This window comes from Mastigoproctus giganteus, chromosome 6, assembly GCF_048544385.1.
Source record: "Mastigoproctus giganteus isolate SK-2022 chromosome 6, ASM4854438v1, whole genome shotgun sequence".
Taxonomy (NCBI): Eukaryota; Metazoa; Arthropoda; class Arachnida; order Uropygi; family Thelyphonidae; genus Mastigoproctus; species Mastigoproctus giganteus.
The window spans coordinates 7,420,799-7,442,211 of NC_143580.1; the positions used below are offsets into that span (position 1 = coordinate 7,420,799).

At 34.9% G+C, this 21,413-nt stretch overlaps 1 protein-coding gene across 1 annotated transcript in view; it reads right to left on the bottom strand.

Annotated features, from left to right (window-relative positions):
* The window catches only part of Nup188 (nuclear pore complex protein Nup188), a 171,137-nt gene that overhangs the window by 20,071 nt on the left and 129,653 nt on the right, over positions 1–21,413 (bottom strand). Inside the window, exons 37-44 of the mRNA XM_090375487.1 lie at positions 20,906–21,072; positions 15,365–15,471; positions 11,249–11,380; positions 7,531–7,599; positions 3,812–3,913; positions 3,406–3,549; positions 2,007–2,144; positions 102–176 (exon numbers count right to left, since the gene is read on the bottom strand). Coding sequence (XP_090231613.1) covers positions 102–176; positions 2,007–2,144; positions 3,406–3,549; positions 3,812–3,913; positions 7,531–7,599; positions 11,249–11,380; positions 15,365–15,471; positions 20,906–21,072 — 934 coding nt within the window. The remainder of the gene's footprint in view (positions 1–101; positions 177–2,006; positions 2,145–3,405; positions 3,550–3,811; positions 3,914–7,530; positions 7,600–11,248; positions 11,381–15,364; positions 15,472–20,905; positions 21,073–21,413) is intronic.

Below are 21,413 nucleotides of genomic sequence, written 5' to 3' on the forward strand. Positions count from 1 at the left end.
ATAAAAAGTTTAATTAATGAGTAAAATTTTCATTAATATTTTCTATTTCTGGATACTGTTTTGAAAACAATAACAACAAATAGAATAAACCCAGAACATACCTCAAACACATGCAACATGAAACTTGGTCTGATGAGGTAGGCCACAGCTGCATGGCAAGTATCACACACGCCTTTCTACAAGGTATATAATAGTTACACATCAGCATATAAAATAGAAATTTCAAAATAATTTCAAGTAATGAATTCTATTAATTGAATACATTCTCTCTCTCACACACACACAAACTCAAATATATAATTCAAATATCACCCACAAAATACAACTTAAAGCCTCACAATACCCTTTGAAAGAAAACCTAAATATAATTTTTGAAATATGGTCTAAATGAATTATAAATTATACAGAATGATTACATATAACTGCTAATACTCTATGTGACTATAAAGCATTAAACTGAAAATGCTTATAAGTGTATTTTATAAATAAGGTAAGGAAAAATAAGAAAAGGAAAAGAACATCCTTGTTTCATAGCATTGATCTTCATTGTTATAGTAGTAGTGGAAGCATATGATGCAAGAAAGCAAGAGTATGAGCTTATGTAGCATCAGCCAAAAAAAAAAAAGAAGACATTTCACACATCCATTCCCTCTAAACCTTTGTCCAGTTCCTCCTTGAATTTATTTATGCTATCAACTTCCACAATGACAGATGGAAGTTTGTTCCAGCAATCAACTATCCGCTGGCTAAAGGCATTTTTCCGCACATACATTCTACAACTGTCTTTCCTCAATTTGAATTTATACCCGCTCAGGTTCGTAATCTGAGCAAGAGGAAGAATCTCATCAGAATTGAGCTACTCAACCCATTCTAGGTCTTATATACTTCAATCAGATCACCTCGCAGGTGCCTAGTCTCCAAATGCTGCAATTTGCAGAACTTAAGCTTTTCTTGGTAAGAGAATCCCTTTGTTCCCATCACCAATCTTGTTGTCCTTCTCTGTACACACTCAAGCAACTCTACACCATTCCTAAAAGAAGGCCTCCAGACCTGTAAACAGTACTCAAGGCATGCCTGACCATTGCCTTATCACAAGGTGTATCAAAGGCCATACTAAAGTATAAATTAACTTATCCAGTTCTTCTGTTACATGTATTGTTGCACCTATTACATGCACATACACACAATTATTTTAAATGATTAGTAGTTAGTAACTACTAATAATTCAGAATTGTTGTTTCGATAATGTCGGGTCCACCCTATCATCGAAACAACAATCTGACTAATGACAAATGCTGGCAGCGTCCACATGCATCACAGCCACAGGCTTCAACATCCAACAATTAATCACACAGTTCATGTACATGATTGGCAGTACATGCCCTCATGTTCCACTCTTAACTGTCAGTTTGACTGAGGAAGGCTGACGAAAACAACGGAAAGCTTTTTTGTATGTATCTAATCTAATATATGTATGTATTTTCCTATTATTAAACTTGTCATAATTTATTCTGTCTCCGTTTCGCTCTGTGCCACAGTAATTCGAATGCAGAGCGCACAGGCCTCTTTAATCATAGTGTTAAACATAAAAGGTAATGCATTGTGCTGCAGTAATATTAATAACAAAACAACTATTACTAATGTCTGATGCTAAGACAAAACTGTACAAACAAAATTGGATTCTTTCTTTATATTACATTAATTTACTGAAAAGTTAATTAAAAGTTAATTTGTTTTTATGTTTCTTTTAATATTAAGACTATATTTCTTCTTTTACTAGTTTGTGATAATTACATATATACTATATTTTCATTTCAATTATGTTGTTTTTTTCCTCTTAGTTTATCTTATAAATAAAATAAAATCTAAACAAAAAATGAATTATTACTGTTAGATAATAATACATATATTACATTCATGATCAGCTTAGATTTGAGAAATGTAATATATATACAGAACATAAGTGTGGATTAAATTGTAAATATCTATTTCAGTAAAAAACTTACCAGTAGTATTCTGAGTGAGGAAGCATGCTCCAGCATCCACATTCTTTGATAAACAGACATCTGATACACAACTGAACAAGTTATCATAGCTTGTTGTATGTTATCTGTATTTGGTACTGTTCTTACATGCCGCAGGCTCTGAAAGATAAAAGTTTAAGAAACCAAAACCAATGTATAATCCACTTTTGCATACAGCAAATGTTGTATATCAGATTAGGTGATCATCATATTAATGAGCATGAGGGCTATTCAGCATGCTGATTTTGGCAGCTGAGCCATCTCTGAGCATTACTGGTATGAGCAGCATTTCAACTATAATCCCATAAAATAAAAAAAAAAACATGTTCTTGTTTATACTCCAGCATGACCACCCAGGCAGTGGAGTTTACAATAAATCAATCAATACAAGTGTTAATCATATTTAGCAGTCACAGGCTTGAACCCCACCCCACTCAAGGAGCATGTGCTACTGCATTCGCGCTCCTAACCACTTGGCTATGTCTATAGCCGTGGCCCTCCATATAGCTGTGGCAGGTTCCACCATCAATCATAATGGAGGCCATCTGTCATTTTACAACACGATGAGAGGTGGTGACCTAACAACTTGCCTAATGTATGTCACAACAATAATGCTGAGTATAGCAGTTAATGTCCTCTTCCATTATTCCTTCCCTCCCTTCTTTATTTTCTTTTCTTTTTGTCACCAAGTGCAGCTCGCAGCTGGGTTTCTTATGCATGCACAAGGCTAACTTTCTGTATTTAGTTGAACTGCTGTCATAGGCTTCACTAAGTTTATAAAGATGCTCTTTGCCTCAAAAGTTACTTGCCCATTTTGCTTGATTTTATGTTTTTAATCTAACATTGTATTGTAATGTCTTTAATTAATTTGTTTTAATTTTATTTTTAATCCAGTATATTTTTAAATTTCTGGTTACATATTTTTGTTTCAATAAACCTTTTATTTTTATCAGCTGTTGGTTGAGATAATATTATTTTAATATTTTGTTTAACCCCAATGTTCGAGGATTTTTTCCAATACTAAGAAACCAAATTTCAAGCTAAGAACAAAATTAATACAAATACTCAAATATCAAAATAACGAATTCAATTCAGCAAAAATACAAACTTTTTCATTTGGCAGCTATTATTTGAATGGACTAAGGTCCTTAGTGATAGCTGCCAAAAGCCTACTATCAAGCCACGGGCATAGCTCACAGCATCCTCAAAGATGCTAAATAAACAGAGATGCACACAATTTTCAAATCACAATGATCAATTTAAACACAAATATTGAAAGCAATGCAAATATAAAATTAATTCTAAATTCTATAATTTATGAGAAATTAGAGTTAACTAGAATATTACCATGTTATATAATGTAACATAAATTTTCACTAACCGACTGCATCTTTTCCATATGGACACCAACAAAATCAATTGCATCTTTTAAGAAAAAATGTTTCTGTGACTGCAAAAGTGTTGCCACCAGACGTAACTGAAGTTCATAAATGTCTTCCCAACTTGTAGTGACCTTGACATTTCCCTGTACAAAATAGAGAGAGAGAGAAGTAGAATTTTTTAACTTACCCAATGTTCAAGATGCTTTCAGACTAACAATCACTTCAAGTCAATATGTTAATTCACTCTTTAATATTTGCACTTTTTAAGCTATTGCTGCTTCATAATAATAAAAATAATAAACTTTTACTATGTAATTAGTAAAGATAAAACAAATTCTAGGTTATGATACATACATAATATTTAAATGAAACTGAAAAAATTTATATAAAAAAAATTAACATTACCCAAACAGTGCAGGCTGCCTGGCCTTTACCAGAAACATATGTGTTGGAGATCAATAATGTTATATGGGACATAAAACCTGTTGCGCACAACATTTCAGCAACCTGTAATAATTTTCAAATATATCACCTTTTAAATTAACAGAGAAGATGCTGGATTTTAATTACATTAAGATTTTTAAAATTTTATAAATTTATTACATTTGTGAAAGATTTAATAAAGTTTCTACCCATTTCTAAATTCAGAGAAATTCCATGGAAAAACCAGAAAAGCAACAACTTTTCTTCCTCATAACAGTTTCATCAGCATAAATGTAAAATATACATGAAACTTTTAAAAGTTATGTTCTGCTGAATTTATTAATTTAATAAAACCTATCTTTAATGAAATTTAATTCAGAATTTAAAAAACAGTACAGATATCAAGATTCAGAATTGTACATTTTACAGTAGTCCTCTATTAGATCTTTCATTTAACTTTTAAAAATACAGACTGGAGTGAAAAATTTTATTTGTAAACCATACACATATTAAAACAAAAGGTTTAGCTGTAAAATAGAAAAATAAGCTTCTCACTTTTGCTGAAGATTGTTCTTTAAGAACTGCCTTCTAAACAAACCTCATAAAAAAGACAATTCCAGTTGTGTTAAAATATTGATATTATCATCTTCTCATTAGAAGATATTGCTATGCCAAAAGTCTAACCTCATTGACAAATGAAGCAGCAGTTTTATAAAAAAAATAGCTATTAGTTATTTAGTCATTTTCAATAGCCATGACCATTTTAAAAAAGAGAATATAGCTCCTAATCAATTCTATATTGTTTTGGAAGAAAATGCACCCATTTTGTACATTTATATTTCTCAACGGTAAGGAATAGTAATAGCCCTTGGTTTTGCTTTGTGGTGAGAAACACAATCAGCAAACAACTCACTTTACCTCTAGACCTAAATGCATTATTAAAAATTTGGTTCCACCATTAACTTGTACAATGGGACTATAATCTCTTCATCCTTAGATGCAAAGGAATGGTAAGTCATTTATACGGTATGTCAGTCCCAGCCACATCCTTACACTACAACATAACTTTCATGTTTGATCCTGCAGCTTTACTCCACATGGTGTATAAATTATTCTTAGGTTATTATTTCGAAAATGTAAACCCTCACATTTGGCAGCATTAAAACAAAGTAGTCCAAATCACTGCAGAAGCCTGGCCTGACTTGATCATTAACTACCTGATCTTTATACCATTAGCAAATATAAATATTGTACCCTTTATCCCCTTTTATCATTTAAGTAGATCAGAAACAAGAGTGGCTATAGCACCAAACATCGAGGAATCCCACTTATAACCTTGGCCCACTCTAAATATGACCACTTATAACAACCTTCTGCTTCCTGCCTTTCAGCCTCAATCCACCTCAGGATCTTATCTGTAATCCCAATACACTCCCAATATCAAATTGAGTTTACAGTGGAGAATGTGATAGTCATGTGTCTGATCTACCATCCAAGGCAGAGTTTCATGTTAGAAGAACATGGTGACATGGAACGATTCTCCAGCAGTCTAGGCAATGTATGTAAAAGTTCAATGTATGGTTCAGTGCTGAAATAGGCAATTCATAAAGTCTGATAAAGTAGTCTCCTACAATGTCAATCCACATATTAACACTAAACTGCATGTGCAATTGAACTTGTTGGGTAATGTACAGATTCTGCACTAACTGAAACTGCAGGTTGTACATGTTAAGCATCCCCTTAGAGTATAAATCAGTCATACTTAACAAGGAGTTTAGTTAATATTTTTGTTGTTTTAGAAGCACTGGGGAAAAACAACAGTTTAAGCAAGTGCTTTTGAAAAACAACAGTTTAAGCAAGTGCCTCCAATAAGAGAAATGACATCAAGAAAATTCACAGTCATATAACTAGTTAACAGTGTTCTAAATCTAAATGCCTCTACACCTTTTTTGTTTTTACTTTTGTATGGAATATCAATATAAAATAATGTTCCATATACAGTACATCTTAAGTACTTTTGTTCTGAAAATTAATACTGCATTAATGCACTAGGTTTTCATCCACCTACTTTATAGAAAACTAGTTTTTATTTTTTACAACTACTAGATAACCATTAAGTTATCTGAAGCTCAAAAAAACTTCTCTTGTTTGAATAAGTAGTTTTCTTATTGGATAATTAATTTTCAATATTTAAGTAAAATCATTTGGCAATTTAGCTAAGAATTATCCATACAGTGCAAAGCAACAAGAGGTTTTTGCAAACGTATACAAACACCACCTCTGCATTGCTTCTTCCCATATGTACCGATCCAGCAGACCTTTGAATTTCAGCCATCGGCTTCAACTACCCGTGAAGCAACTTTATAGAGCATCAACCAAAAAAAAAAAAAAAACAATTCTGTTCAGTTTTATGAAAAATTCAAGAAGCCTCCATTGAATGTGGTAAATATTTACTACAAAATTGGCACTATTTTAAGTACAATTTCATTGTGAAAACCAGCAAATTAAATTTTGTCCTGTTGTTGTAAGGTTTTAGGCACATCAGTGACTTAAATCACATTATGCCGTTGTGTATTGTCTGTTTTTTTTTTTTTTTTTTTTGTAGTTGTTGGCGCATCAGCTTCTGTGGCCATAATGCACCTCCCAAGGTTTTTGCAGTACTTTGATCCAAGCCTGAGGTGAGATTCGAACCCACAACCTTTGGGTTGCCAGGCAGGCACTTTACCCACCTGGCTAGCCCGGTCGGCATATATTGTCTGTACTAGTGTATGTGTTCAAGGGCTGATTTCCATGTTTTTCCTACTGGAATAACTTATGGGGTGCAGGAGAATACACCCAATTGAAGAAGCTTTTAGAAATTCATCCAGTCTATGACAGGACTCAAACACAGAACTCTCCAAGTGGGTGACAGGTAATGAAACCTAAACTGTCAGGGAAGCTGTCCTGTAACACCAACAATGTGAATACACTGTCACAGAGGCTTTGTCCTGTAAAATCACAATGCTTCAGCTACTAACTTTGAATGTTTAATTCAAACAGCTTTGGCAATTCAGATTAAGGTTAGGCAGTAATATTCAACTAAACTTAGAATTAATACAATGAAATTAAATTACAAATTGAATTCTATAATATAATTCTCATTCTCAGAATAACTTCCTGGAATCAGAAGGGTGTCTTCTATTGTAAATTGTTTGGTAAGCGATGCGTCACCTCTGCAAGCATTGTTGTTGTTATAGGATTATAAGTGCATCAGAAACTTAGGCCATATTGCACTGTATATAATATGTCTGTAAATTGCATGTGTTCTGTAGTCAATTTGCTGGATGAAAACCCAAGTTTCCAGGAGGGAGGGAATAAGCATGCTATTCTTGCCTAAGACCGACTAACTCAGCAACATTGTGAAAAATGTTCATAAAATTTCCCCACGTTATTGATGGGACTCAAACTCAGTTTTTCCACTGGTGTGGGAAGGACAGTGATTCTACCAATTGTGATACCCACAAGGGCACTTGCAAGCAACCATGTGGCTAAAATCAATGGAAAAATAACAGGGCTATAATATTTTTGTAGTAATAGCCAAAGCAATCGTTATTTTTCTAGTCACTTTAGCTATATGGTTGCTCAAGAGACTAATATCTGGTAGCTGTTGACTTGATTTAGACTAAATATAAATTTAATTAAATAAAATAACATATTTTTACCTTAGGCATAGAAGCCAATGTCACAAAAAGAGTAAGAATTGCAAGTGCAAGATTTAAACCTTTAAGAACCTACGTGAAACAGAAAAATAAAAATCAGTTAGATAATAAAAATGCACACATTTTAAATGTCAGGGTTTAATGATAAAAGAAGACAAAATAATTTCAATGAAGAAATACTTATTAAACTTTATATAAAAACATATACTAATTATACTGATCAACATTTTGTTTTTGTTTTTGTTTTGTAGAGGTGTTCAACACTAGCATCAGCAGTACCATTAACAATTTTTCTTGTTTACATGCCTTTTCACCATTTAATAAAATTTATTTAGGCAAGTTTAGACATTATTTTATTTGAAAATTTCTGACATATATAAAAGTTAAAAGAATATTTCGAATATAAAAATATGTAGAACAATAAAATTATAGAAGCAATTTCATTTGTCTTTTTCATTATTATGACCTTTTCTACTTATGAGATTTTTTCTACCCAATGACAGGTACTGGTACCGGGTGCAGAGATTGGTTGTTATGTCTGGTTACTATTATTGGTTGAGGAACTCTCTTACTATTCTACAGGGGGTCAGGATCATGGCTTTCTGGAGTTCCAAGTAAATGTTCTTTGCAAGGCCTATTCTGCTAGGTTCTTTGGCAACATGCCATGCCAGTGGTTGATACAGTGATTGGGATGATCATTGCTTGTTCCATATGCCACATTTCTTTAACTTCCTGTCATAGGTCTGTGTACTTCCCGATCTTTTCCTCACAGGTTTTCTGGAGATTACTGGTGTTGGGCACCACTAACGTCAATCAGGTAGGTAGCCATTTCTTTCTTGATGAGGGTCACGCAGAATTGTTTTGTCAATTATTATGGTATGGTCCAAGTAGAGTTTGTGGGTAGGGGTCTCTAGTACAGCCTGAGGGTCATATTTGTAATACAGTACATTTTCTTTGGTTAACTTGTATTGCTAGCTTCTGATGTATTATCCTGGAGACCTGGTCGTGTCTGTGAGTGTACTCCATCTGAATGGTAACCCTGCATCTCACAGTGATGTGCTGGATTATTTCTGATTCCAGGTGGCATTGTCGATATGTGTCATCCGTCACTCCAGGGTCCTTGGCGATGTATTTTTCGTAGTTCCTCATGTTCATTACCTGATCTTTGATAGCGAGCATGAATCCTTGTCTCAAGAGCATCCCACTTGGAAGTTGTGCATTTGAAGCCACCTTATCTATGTAGTTTTGATGGAAGTCGTGGTAATGTCTACCGTGGAATGCCTTTTTTGCCCATCTTTCTATCTTTGTTGGTCCAATCCATGATATATGTTTATGGCTGTGACCTCGTTTCCGCCATTCAGCTTTGATTTCAGCAGACTTCTCAGTCTCTAATGGTATTTCTCAGTCAGGCAGGCCTTGATCTCCTTGTGTTCTAGCTGCTAAGCCTGCATCATCCCCAGATATTGCAGGTCTCTCCCTCTATCGTGGCTTAAATTTCTTCACCTGCATATAGCTGAATAGTTTTGGCCAACTGGATTTCCCTGATGCAATCCATAGATCTTGCATTTGTCTAGACCAAATTGTATCCTGATGTTAGTGCTGAACTCTTCAGTGATCCAGAGTAGCTGTTGGAGCTAATTCTCAGTTGCCACACAGTGTTTGATGTCATCCATGTATATCATGTGAGAGAGGGCATACAGGTCCTTCCTCCCTTATTTTAGGGCATATCCATACTTCCTGTTGTTGAACATGGGACAGTAGCTGGGTTTATGGTGTCTTTGTCCTTAGCCTTCAGATAAGTGATTCTCTGAATCAGAAACTCTGGGATTGTATTAGGGTATCTTATGATCTAGGTAAACTCTCCTGCTATGTGTGTGCATATAGCTGAACATTTTGTACCAGTAGTTGTGGAAGTTATCTATCCCTGGGTTCACCGGTTGTGGGACTTCCTGATCGACTGTTTTACTTCTTCCTCCCATGTCTCCCACTCTGTCATCCCTTGTATGTCCTTGGTTTTCTTCCATTCTAGGTCTACCTAGGGGCTACCTTCGCTGTTCCACAGGTCGCTCCAGAGCTCCGAGTGCCTTCTGGTCAGAGGAGGGTTCGTTGCCTTCCTTCTCCTCTTGTCTGATTTTCCTGTAGAGGGCTCTCTGGTTTTTGTCAAATATTCGGTTGTCTGTTTTCCTCTGGGTATTCTAACTGTAACAGTGAAGTCTTGCTGAGTGCCAGGATTTTCTGCCTGAGGGTGTCAAGGTATTCTTTAATCATTTGATCAAAGGTCTCATGTTTGCTCTGGATGTTGTCTTTCTTCAGAATAGTCTTAACTTTTTTGAAAAGGTTCTTACTTCTGTTATCCTACTGGTACTGTGTCAGTTAGCCTACCTTCACTCTTATCTCTACCTTCTGCTGTACCTTCTTTCCCAGGTTGGTGGTTCATTGTTTGCATTTTGTTTTCTTTTTGCCTCTGGTTTCTCTTCCTTTCATCCTGGTGGCTGTTAGAGCAAAACAGTAAATGGCTGTGCAGATGGTATCTGGTTACTTCATTGTTTTTGAGGTAATCCAGTATTATTCGCCAAATTATGTGGTCTGAAACTTGCCACAGGATTCTGTTGGGCTTCTGTTTTGGTTGCCATGGGTCTCTGTGGAATCCATTCTCTCAAATTCTGCTAGGGCCTTCTTCCACTCCTGTTCTGGATATTGTGACCTCATCCTTTTCCACTTTGGCTGCACTGGGTTGTACTTCTTGCATTTGCTGTTTCTTCTCTACTTTTGTTTTGGTTGTCTCCATATTCCATTTTGTAGTTCACATCCTGCTTGATTTTTTTCCCAAGACTGCAAGAGCTATCAGGTTATTCATGATAATGGTCCATCTCTGGTCTGCTATTTGCTGTTCAATGATCTGAAGATTCAGAAACCATTCCAACCACTTGGTGTGTAGTTTCATCCTGTACATTGTCATATCAGTCTCTAAGTTGGTTACTTCATAGTATGCTTGGATGATAATTCATTTTGATGCTCCACATCATGCATTGGCCCTTTCTTCCCTTCCTGAGTAGTCACTGGCACAGCTGTGCAGGAAGAACTTCCAGTTGGTTATGGGCTGGATGGTCTTGCCCTTCAGCTTTGGTAGCCATATGGGAAACAGTGGCACCTGCTTCACTGCCATCTGCGGGAGACTGTATCTGACTTTTTGAACTGATCCCTCGACTCAAAGCCTGAATGAAAGTGACTTTATTCTAAGCCACACTCAATGTAGTATGTTCAATTTTTCTATTTCTCATCTTCATCCAGACAGGGAGGTGGGCCGTTTTAGCTTCAGCTTTTTGCATTCAGTGGTGGGAGTAGTTATTGGGAGTGACACCAGATGGCACCTTGGGGAGGTAGCTGCTATGAAATGACTTCTCTCTCTCTCTCTCTCTGTCAACATTGGTCCTCCCCCCCTCTCACATTGGGTTTTTTTTTTTTTTTTCTTCATGGCAGGATTCAAACTCAGGTCCATGATATTGGTAGTCTGGCATCATAACCACTGGATTAATTGCATGCCCTTTTATTATTATTATCATTATTGCTTTAAATTTTAATTATCAAAACTAACATTACAAAAATTCTAATATAAAGAATCCTGGGCATTTGAAACGTACAGCATTTATTCATAAATATTGTACATTAATAATTTTAAATAATTTGAAAATAAGAAAAAACATGTATTACACATATTTACCTGCAGAGTGAAGGACAAAAGACTGATAAGAGCAGGAAGAATTGAATGATACTGGATAAGAGGAATCCATTCACTAGAATTACCCAAATAAGCCAGGAGATCCTTCAAGAAGCAGATAGCTATGATAGGCAACTAAAAAAATAAAAAATTAGTATATAAAAATATAGAAATTAGTATATAAAAATTGATATCTTGCAACCATCTACTTGAGATCCAACATAACAAAATTATATAAATATCAATAAGTTTTTTAATTACTGTATTAACTAAATATAACTGCAACTTCTGACTTTTTTCAAAAAGCTGGAAATCAGGAATTTCTAGGAAGAAAACAAGAGATTTTTCAGAAACACCAGAAGTAAAAAAGATTTTTCAGAAAAACAGGTAAACAGGAATTTAAAAAAAAAAAAAGAAAAAAAGGAGGAGATTTTATAAAGTCCATTCTGTGCTAGAAATTAAATTCTACTCACAAAATACCCGTTTCATATTAAAATACAACCAACCACAGAATTGTTACCAATACAGTATACTTTTAAACATTAGCTTACTTAACATTTTTTGGTCACATATTTCTATTTGGATTGTCCGTTAGATGTCATTTGATTATGAAAAGTACTTCCTTTCATAATTCCTGAAAGGTACTGTTGCAGACTTTGCCCTCTTCAAAAATGTTTCCAAGTTTTGGCTCTTCTGTGTATACTTAGCTATCAGACGTATTTCCAATGCTTCACCAGAAAGAGAAGAGCTGAACTCAGTTTTTGTTTTTATTCTCTCACACTCAGCATTGCTATAAGGAATTGTTAAACTACCAAGCACGACTTGGAATAATTTGTTACATTCCAAGCTTCTTTATGCATTTGTCAGTTTCCTAACCAAGGACCACATCATTTCTTTCTTTTTTCATAATAGGGTCTGGTAGATTTCAAACTGAAACTGACAAACTGATGCATTCATTTTTCAATGGGAACTTGAGCACCACATAGTCATATGTAACAATAAAATACTTCCTCACTGAGGGACTCTCCATGACTTGGACAGTAGAAATGCCTATGAATAAGTCAGTATTATTCTACTGGTTTAGTCTGCTATGGCAATCAATTTCCAAAATGAAAGTGGAAGATTTTAAAACTGTTGGTAAAATAAATTTGCACATAACTTTCTTCAACAATATCTAGGAATAATGACCTCAGTACATAGAGAGGTACACTGGAGCAAAAAGCCATGTTCAGATTTTCAAATGTTGATATAAGGTTTAAAAGAAACACACAAATTGCTTTATTTAATGAATGTAGATGCAAAATACTCATTGTTTATCAGCTACTTGAGCAGAATGTGGACCAATCTGATTCATCCCCTTCCTTCTAGAGTTTACATAAGTAAAGAACTCTTTGCTGTTTTTCTTTGCATCCTTTGCCAAAGATTTCTCGTAATCTGCCTTTACCTGCTTAACCTCCTTTGTGACTTGATTACAGACTAGCTTATATCTGCCATAGGCTTCTGTGTCGCCTGATAATTTATATGCATCCCATGCATTTTTCTGCCACGAGCCTCATTAATTCATCTAACATCCATTTAGGCCTGAACCTTGAACGGTATTTTTTAGTTGATATGAAAATTCTAGTAGCCTCCAATATTAGGTCCCTGAAGACTTCCCATTTAGAATTCACCATTGGTAACATCATCAGTCGATCCCACTGTATAGAATTTAAAAACTATCTGAGACCACTGTAGTCAACTTTACAAAAGCATAAACCCTTCCCTTTACCCATTAATGGTTAATGCATTAATGGCTTAATCCTTATTAAGGGCCTGTTGACAACATAAGGGATGATCATTAAGTATTTACCACCTAGAAATATCTGAGTTACAGATGTGAAACTTGGATGGCAATTTCATTCTACAGATTTTCGAAGTCCACTATAAGAGCAGCTTTTTGAGAAGGAGCACTGTCAGCTAGGAGGTAGACACCTTTGGATAGCTTCCTGCATCTCTTCAACTTAATAGCCTCTCTTAAGTTTCCCAGGAGGTTTCTGTAGTACTCTCAGTGATGCTGTTGCCTTTTGGGAGATAATCGGTAAGGATAATTCCTTAAGAAAACTGACAACATGACCTTGTTGGCAGACAATTGAACTTTTCTTTTTTTTTTTTTTTTTAAGGTTGATCCTGCTATTGTTTGATCATCTTTTGATAATCTGTGATCATGTACTCAGCAATCATTCATCATAACAGTGGTCAAAAATATCAACATTTTTTCTACAAAGCTACAGTAGGTGTGCAGAGCAGTCTTTCCTGTAGAACTTTTGAGGAGGTATCAAAATAATTTCAAAGCCAATAGGCTGTCACCTTCTAAATAGATAGCAATTTTATCCTTCTCTATGTTTATTTATGTAGCTCTAGCTTCTAGAGCTACACATTTTTCCCATCTGTGATAAGCTGTTTCAGGCCCCCTTCCTTGAACAGATCTCCTCACTTCGAGAAAAAAATTAGGTTCTGCTTTATTAATACCTCTTCATCAGGCTGAAACCTCCATAATGATTTCTTCATTTTAGGGAACAGGAAGAAGTCTGCAGGTGAGAGGTTGGGATGATAAGATGAGTGCTGCAGGTTTTCAAAGTCAACTATGTTGTGTTGTTGTTATTTTTTTTTTAGGAGCATTAGCAACTAAGGCCATATTGCTCTGGGGCTATGCGGCAGTCATTCCCTGACCTTTCTGCATCCTCCATATTTGGTGGTCACGGGCTCAAACCCCGGTCTAATCAAGAAGCGTGTGCTATGTGCTGCTGCTCCTGCCCACCCGGCTACAGAGGCACCTCAAAGTCAACTATGAGAGCAGCCTTATGAGAAGGACACGTGCATGAACTCATACATTATAGTGCAAACAGACCCATGGCTAATGTTCACTTCACTTCATTTGCTATAAAATTTATAGCCACATGTCTGTTCTCATGGAATAACTGTTCCACTTGAGCATAATGGCAGGATCTGTGGCTCAGATAGGCCTTCCTTCTCTTGGGTCATTGTGCACACTGTTTCTCCCACACCTGAACTGTCTTTTTCAATTATATGAGATTATGTCTTTTCATAGTCTCATATAATGGGAAATCCTCTCCATACATAGTTTTTATCTTCTTGTGTATTTGTTTTGTTTATTGTCTTTGCAAATGAAAGAATTTTATAATAGCTCAGACCCCACCTCAGAGCAGCACACCACTGCTCACTGTATCCATGGCTCTAGTTCAGTAACCGATGGATCTAGAAAAATAAATATACATTAACTTATGAAACTCAATAATATATATGCTTAATATCAAATCCCTAACTCAAATATTTCTAGGTGAGGGTTAATTCTTATTGATTGCTCTTCATATAATTAAAAATTGAAGAATTTTTTTTTAATCTTGTTTAAAAATATACAAAATATCAAAGTAGTATTATACTTTTGAGCATGTACCATCCTAAAAAGAACACTTCTTTCCTTTTTTTTAAAATCAAAATACATATTTGATTTTGATCATGGAGAGATTTTATTTGCTCTGAATGAAAGTCTCTCCGTGATTGAAATCAAACACAGATAATGTGTACATATTTTATTTAATTTCAACTACTGCACTGATAGCATTTCTCAACAGAATATTTTATCAAATAAAAATATTTGATAAAATATTCTGTTGGATATTTTATCCTTAAATAAAACTGCAATTTCACTAAAGCTTTTTACACAGTCCCACATGAATAATTGTTAAATAAATTGGAGCAATATGACATAAATGGAAAGTTAATACTAAGGATAAAAAAGGAATTGGGAAACAAAAAGTGGCCATAAATGAAGTCCCACAAGGTTTGGTGCCTGGTCCTTTAAGATAAGGTTGCAATAATGTTATAACCATATATTAGTATTATAATATTATACTCAAATTATTGGAAAAATTAAATTTATTGTAAAAATCAACAAAGTGAATTGTTATTAAATATTAACGGGTAATGTTATTACATAATTACAATTTCCATCCCTTATATTTAATTCATAAATATTATTTGAGAACTAGAAATATAATTTATTACGAAATTAAAAAAATAATAAAATTTGCACAATTTTATTTATTTAGATAAAATTACTCTCAAAAATCCTCTATCTTCTTCTTCGTGTATATTTTTGGGAACACTAATTGCAGCTTGCTTCAGGATGATACATAATGGTGATACCCATTCTCCAACATCCAGACCTACACAAAGAGTTTCATAAAAATGAAAACTGAGAAGGAAAAAAAAAGAGAGAGAGAGAGAGAGAGAGCTAAAATAATGAGCTTAACTAAAAATAAATATGAACAAATATTGTTTCTTGTCAATATACATTATACACTGATGAGCCAAAACATTATGACCACGTGCAACCAAAACAGCTCGTACCCGGCGAGGCATGGACACTACAAGATTTCTAAATGTGTCTTGTGGTATCTGGTACCAACACGTAACCAGCAGATCCTTTAACTCCTGTAAGGTCTGTGGTTGAGACGCCGGAGATCGGAGTTGCTGTTCCAACACAAACCACAGATGCTTGATGGGATTAATGTCTGAGGAATTTGGAGGCCAGGGCAATAGCTGGAAGTCTTCCTCATGTTTTGCGAACCAGTCTTGAACAATCCAGGTGGTGTGGAATGGCGCACTATCCTGCTGAAAGACGGCATCGCCAGAGGGGAAGACCGCTGCCATGAAAGGATGTACCTGGTCGGTCAGCAATGATGTTTAGGTAGGTGGCACACGTGTCAGCGTGCCCAGCACATGGATGACTGGACCCAGGGTATCCCAGCAGAACATTGCCCCAAAGCATGACACTGCCGCCACTGGCTTGTTTTCGTCCCACGGTACATCCAGGTGCCATCACTATCCCAAGGTAAACGATGCACACATACAATAGGTAAACGATGAATCACGTTTCCTGTTGCACCATGTGGACGGCCGGGTGCAACAGGAAATGTGATTCATCGGACCAGACGACCTTCTTCCAATCACTCAAGGTCCAGTTTCGATGCTCGCATGCTCATTGTAGGCGCTGTCACCGGTGAACCATGGTTAGCATGGGCACTCGGAGCGGCCTGTGTCTACGCACCCCATTTTTAGCAGGGTTCGATGTACTGTGTGTTGTGACACATTATTCCCATCACCAGCATTCCAATTACTGGCGAGTTGCACCACAGTCGCCCTTCTATTGCCACATACCATCCAGGAGAGCCATTGCTCAATTCAAACATCGATGAGCCGTGGTCATCCAACACCTCGCCAGTGGGTTCCCACCCCCCTCGGACCACTTTCAGTAGGTACTAACCATGGCTGACCGTGAGCACCCCACCAGCTGTACCGTTCCGGATATGCTCTGACCCAGTCATCTGGCCATTACAATTTGGCCTTTGTTAAACTTGCTTAAGACCGCTGCCTTTCTCATCTGAAGAACGAGAGTAACACTGATTAACGGAGCTCAGTATCAGGTGTTTTTTACAGTGTCTTGACCTGTGCACGCACCATAGTTCACATGCAGTTGCTTTGATTTGCATAACAACTGACTGGTCATAATGTTTTGGCTCATCGGTGTATATAAAAATAGAATGTTATTTTCTAGACCTTTAATGATAAATTATATCAATTTTTATTATTAACTATAATGATGGTATAAACCCAGTTATTAATAAATATTTTTCAATGCATTAAACTTTTGCATTTGAAAAGAAATATGTAAACAATATTATCAATCATGCCATAAAAATGAACAACCTGTATCTCATGCAAAGCAATACCTTTTTTCTTTATGCTTTATTTTGTTGTTGCAGAGGCCTTTTAAAATCCACTATTTCAAATCATCCAGTAACCCTGATTTAGAAGCATTTATTGGTTTTCTACATTATTTACAAGAGCAGTTTAGAATAGATTAATTCTAGAATTAAGACCATTTCTTAAACTTTAGGCAAATCCAAGAGTAAAATGTTTACATTCTACAATTTATAATCATTGAATATAAGAGCTTTCTTGCAGAAATTGTTTCCATTTACAAAATACACTAAATTAAATAAAAATATACTTACAGGAGGGGAGAGAAGTATGAGCAATGCAATGAGAATGTTGAGAGAAAGACATCTCAAAGTGAACACAGATGTATGTATATGTTTCATAGATTTGAAGAATGCTTTTGATTGGATAGACCGGGTTAAAGTATTCAATGTACTGGTAAAGATAGAAGTGGACTGGAAGAGTAGAAGAATGATTAGTAGATTACATACTGGAGACAAAAAAGAACAGTATGACAAGGTGACACTGAAAGTGTAGAGATAGGAAGAAGTGTGAGAGAGAGGTGTTGTCTGTCCCAAATTTTATTTAATATATATATATAGAAGAAATGGTTAAATGGGCATTTTATAATGGAAATATGAATGAAGGAGAATTGTGTAGGGTGAAGATTGGGAAAGAAAAATATTCTTCCTCAGAATATGCAGCAATAGTGGCATATTCTGAGGAAGAATTGCAGAAATTGGTTAATAGGCTAAAGAAAAGTTGTGATAGGTTTGCAATGTGAATAAAGATTGAGAAGACAAAGGTTATAAGAGTGAAAAAATAAAGGTGAGTTAAATATTGAAACAGTAAGAGAGAAGAGAACTAAGCAAACAAAGATATTTGGGAAGCCTAATATTGGAAGAAGCAAAAAAAGCAGCAGAGAAATAAGAGAATTTTAAATGGAAGATTAGGAATTGGTTTAAGGAAAAGGTTGGAAAAATATCTAGTATGGAGTATGGTACTTTATGGAGCGAAACACAGACATTGAGAATGGAAGATATTAGAAGACTGGAAAGTTTTGAGATGTGGGTATGGAGGAAGACTAGAAGGATGGAAAAGATGAGAGGTCAATAAAGTGAGAAATAAGGAGGTTTGAGAAGGGATATTTAAATCAAATAAAGTGGTGGAAGAGAAATTGGACTGGGCATGTGTTACAAAGTGAGGGGTTCATGAAGGATGTAATGTAAAGAAAATTTGAGGGGGAAGCTGCCCAGAGGGAGATCAAGTAAAACTATGATTGATAAATTGGGTGGAGATGGTGGATATGGGGAGATAAAGAGAGACAACCACTTTGGCATATCTCATCCTCAGATAAAATGGCATCTGAGAATAGGAGATATGGAAAAGTGGTTGTTGTTGTGTATTTTGACCTGCCCTAGGCAGAACATTGATGATGTGCTTACTGTGTTCAGTTTTGAATTGCAAAAGGGAATCTTTGCTGCCACTAATGACCAAGGGCTGAGTATTCAACCATCAAGGCTTGGATTTATGTTCAAATTAGAGCAGGATGACCAGATGTACTAGTTTACCAGGATTTGTCCTAGTAATCACAAAAGTTTATTTTTGGGAGATGTATAAATGTCTCAGTTCTACAAAATTTCAAACATAAAATTTTTAAAATTTACCCAGCAGTTTTCATTATATACATTTGCAGGAATTCATTTTCACTTTCAAATTACATCTATCAAATACAACTTTATAAACAGCACTTGCATTTATAGTACTGGAAAAGCCTCTTGTGCATGTAAGTTCACCAAAAGCTGATTCTAAGAAATAAGGATGTTAGTTGGGCATGAATATCATTGGGCATTTTGAGTGCACCAACAGTGCCATTCTGCAGAACACCACTCTTGGGGGCTAAAATTGTGGAATTCCACATAGACTGTGAATAGACAATATGCCTTGCAAACTTCAGAATGTGATGTTATTTTCATAACTAGTTTGTCAAGCTCTGTAATTTTGAGAATATTCTTTCGAAAATGAGTAACAAACTATTGACACGTTCAAAAAATCACTGGTTCAGTTTATACCAAGTTTAATTGAGTATTAAAAAATTTTGAAGTGCTGAAGCCATTTTTTCCTTGCGAAAGAAAAGCCACCAAAATTTATTGCAAAATTTTTGAATTTTTGAAACAAACATACTTCCATGTTATGCAATGTAAACTTGACATTTTCAATAAACAATTGCTAAAAATTGGATTTCCCAAAGTTGCATAACAGAGGTCATCCCTCACATGCATCAGATCAAAATCCTTAAATTACACATTGAAGAAAAATTTGTTCCTGTAAATATTTGCAAAATTTTAACTGATTACAAATTCATGGTAAAGAAATGATATCATTTGTTACATATAAAAAAACCTGTGAATACTTAAGAAAATGGGCTGAGAGTTCAGTCCATTTTCTGGATAAATCTTCAACAAATTCAAATTTATGGAATGGACATTTTAAAAAGTACACCAGTTTGGGAGAAGGTGCCAAATATGTGTAAAAATGTTATTGATATGGAATTTAAAATGGATAAAAAAATTAATTACTCTGTTTTCTTTGCTTAAAAATTTTCATTTCATAAGATTTGAAAGAGAGGGGGGGGGGGAAATTATGATGATGGCTTAAGAGATCTTGTTATGGCTGAAGTCATTCTTCCTTTCAAAGTCTGTATTCCAAGAGTAGACTTTGGAAATTGAAAAATTACCTGGCTTCTTGTTTACTATCCTAGATATAATAGAAATGTCAGAAGAATATTTTTTGAAACTCACGAGTTATTGTTCAAAATAATTATAATTGGCCACACTTTGATTTTGACATACCAGTGTCAAGTTCTTAAATTATATTTTAAAAAAATCTATAATTCATTTAAACTGTTGTAATTTATCCTCTAAGTGCCATTCCTTTTTATTTACTGACATTTAGATAAACATGTATATTACTGAATTAACTTTATCCTGTTGGAGCTCATTCTTTCACTGCATCTACTACAGCCATGTTTCAATGACCAGGGGTAACTGAGGAAACTAAATTTTTAAAAATCTGGGACACCACTGATTCAGCTGTGTTTCAAAGCTTACTAGCTTTGAAACACAGCTGTATCAGGTGGCAAGTGGTTTCTATTACCTAACATATGCAAAACTATGAATAATGTATTCTGTCAAAGTCAACAGGCAGCAACAGAAATAAAACTACTTCAATTTAAGTACATCATTCAACATGCACTAATTCAGACTGGCTTCAGATAAATGGGCAATTCATGCAATTGCTGCATCTAGATGTTGGGACAAGTCGCAATGCTAAATTTACACATAATATTAACTAGGTCAAATAGCATTTGCAGCGATATATATATAGCAGATGGTGGTGTGTGCTTCATGCAATTTATGGTTTTCAGATTTGAAGCTGATGAAGAAAAACCCAGGCATAGCCTCAAATGAAACTAAAGTTAGTAATATTTTATATCTTTCAATGGCACACATGAAAACCTACCTGATGTTCTTACCCTTAAGAGTGCAAAAACTTCAAGCAGCTTTCCGGCATTATCAATTGAATAATGCATTCAATGGATAATGCCGGAATTGAATTGAAAAATGAAATAAATTAGATTTCTGGCATTATTCAATTAATAATGCCAGAAATCTAATTTAGGAATTAAGCACTTTTAATTCCTAAATTTTTAATGTTAATTAATTTTTAATTCTTAAAAATTCTTAGTTTTTAATCTTAATCTTTCTTAAGTTCTTAATTTCTCATTTTTTTTTTAACAGATAAAATTAAAGACTGATAAATATAAAATAGTCCACCCTATCCCATTTATAATATTTATATAGCATATATTTTACTTACCGTCAATATCATCACTCTTTTGTTTATGTATAATTTCAAGAGCTGTACTTCCTACTGAAAGGATGGCTAGCTGCAAACGAGGATGAATGACATCTACATGGGATGCTGCACTATTAAGCAACTCACTCAAAAGTTTTATCCAATTATCAAATCTAGAAAACGATTCACTAAAAAGCAAAAGTTTGCATTATTAATAGTGAAACATCAGTTTTTAAAATGGAAATATAATAAATTAAATAGTGGAAACAGAATTTATTTAGAGTTTACCATTACCTCCAAACAATTGGCAACATTAACAATTGTAATAGCAAAGGTATTACAATAGTAGTGGGCATGCAGAACATAGCACATCCAAATTCATATGATACCTCAAAATATAGCAATATTCTTTTAGTCCATCTTGTAAGCCATCTTGACTTTATGTAGTCATATAAGCAGAAAAATTTATTCACAGCTTCATCATTTATCTTCACTATTCCTCAAAGACAGACGATTATCCAAAATATTA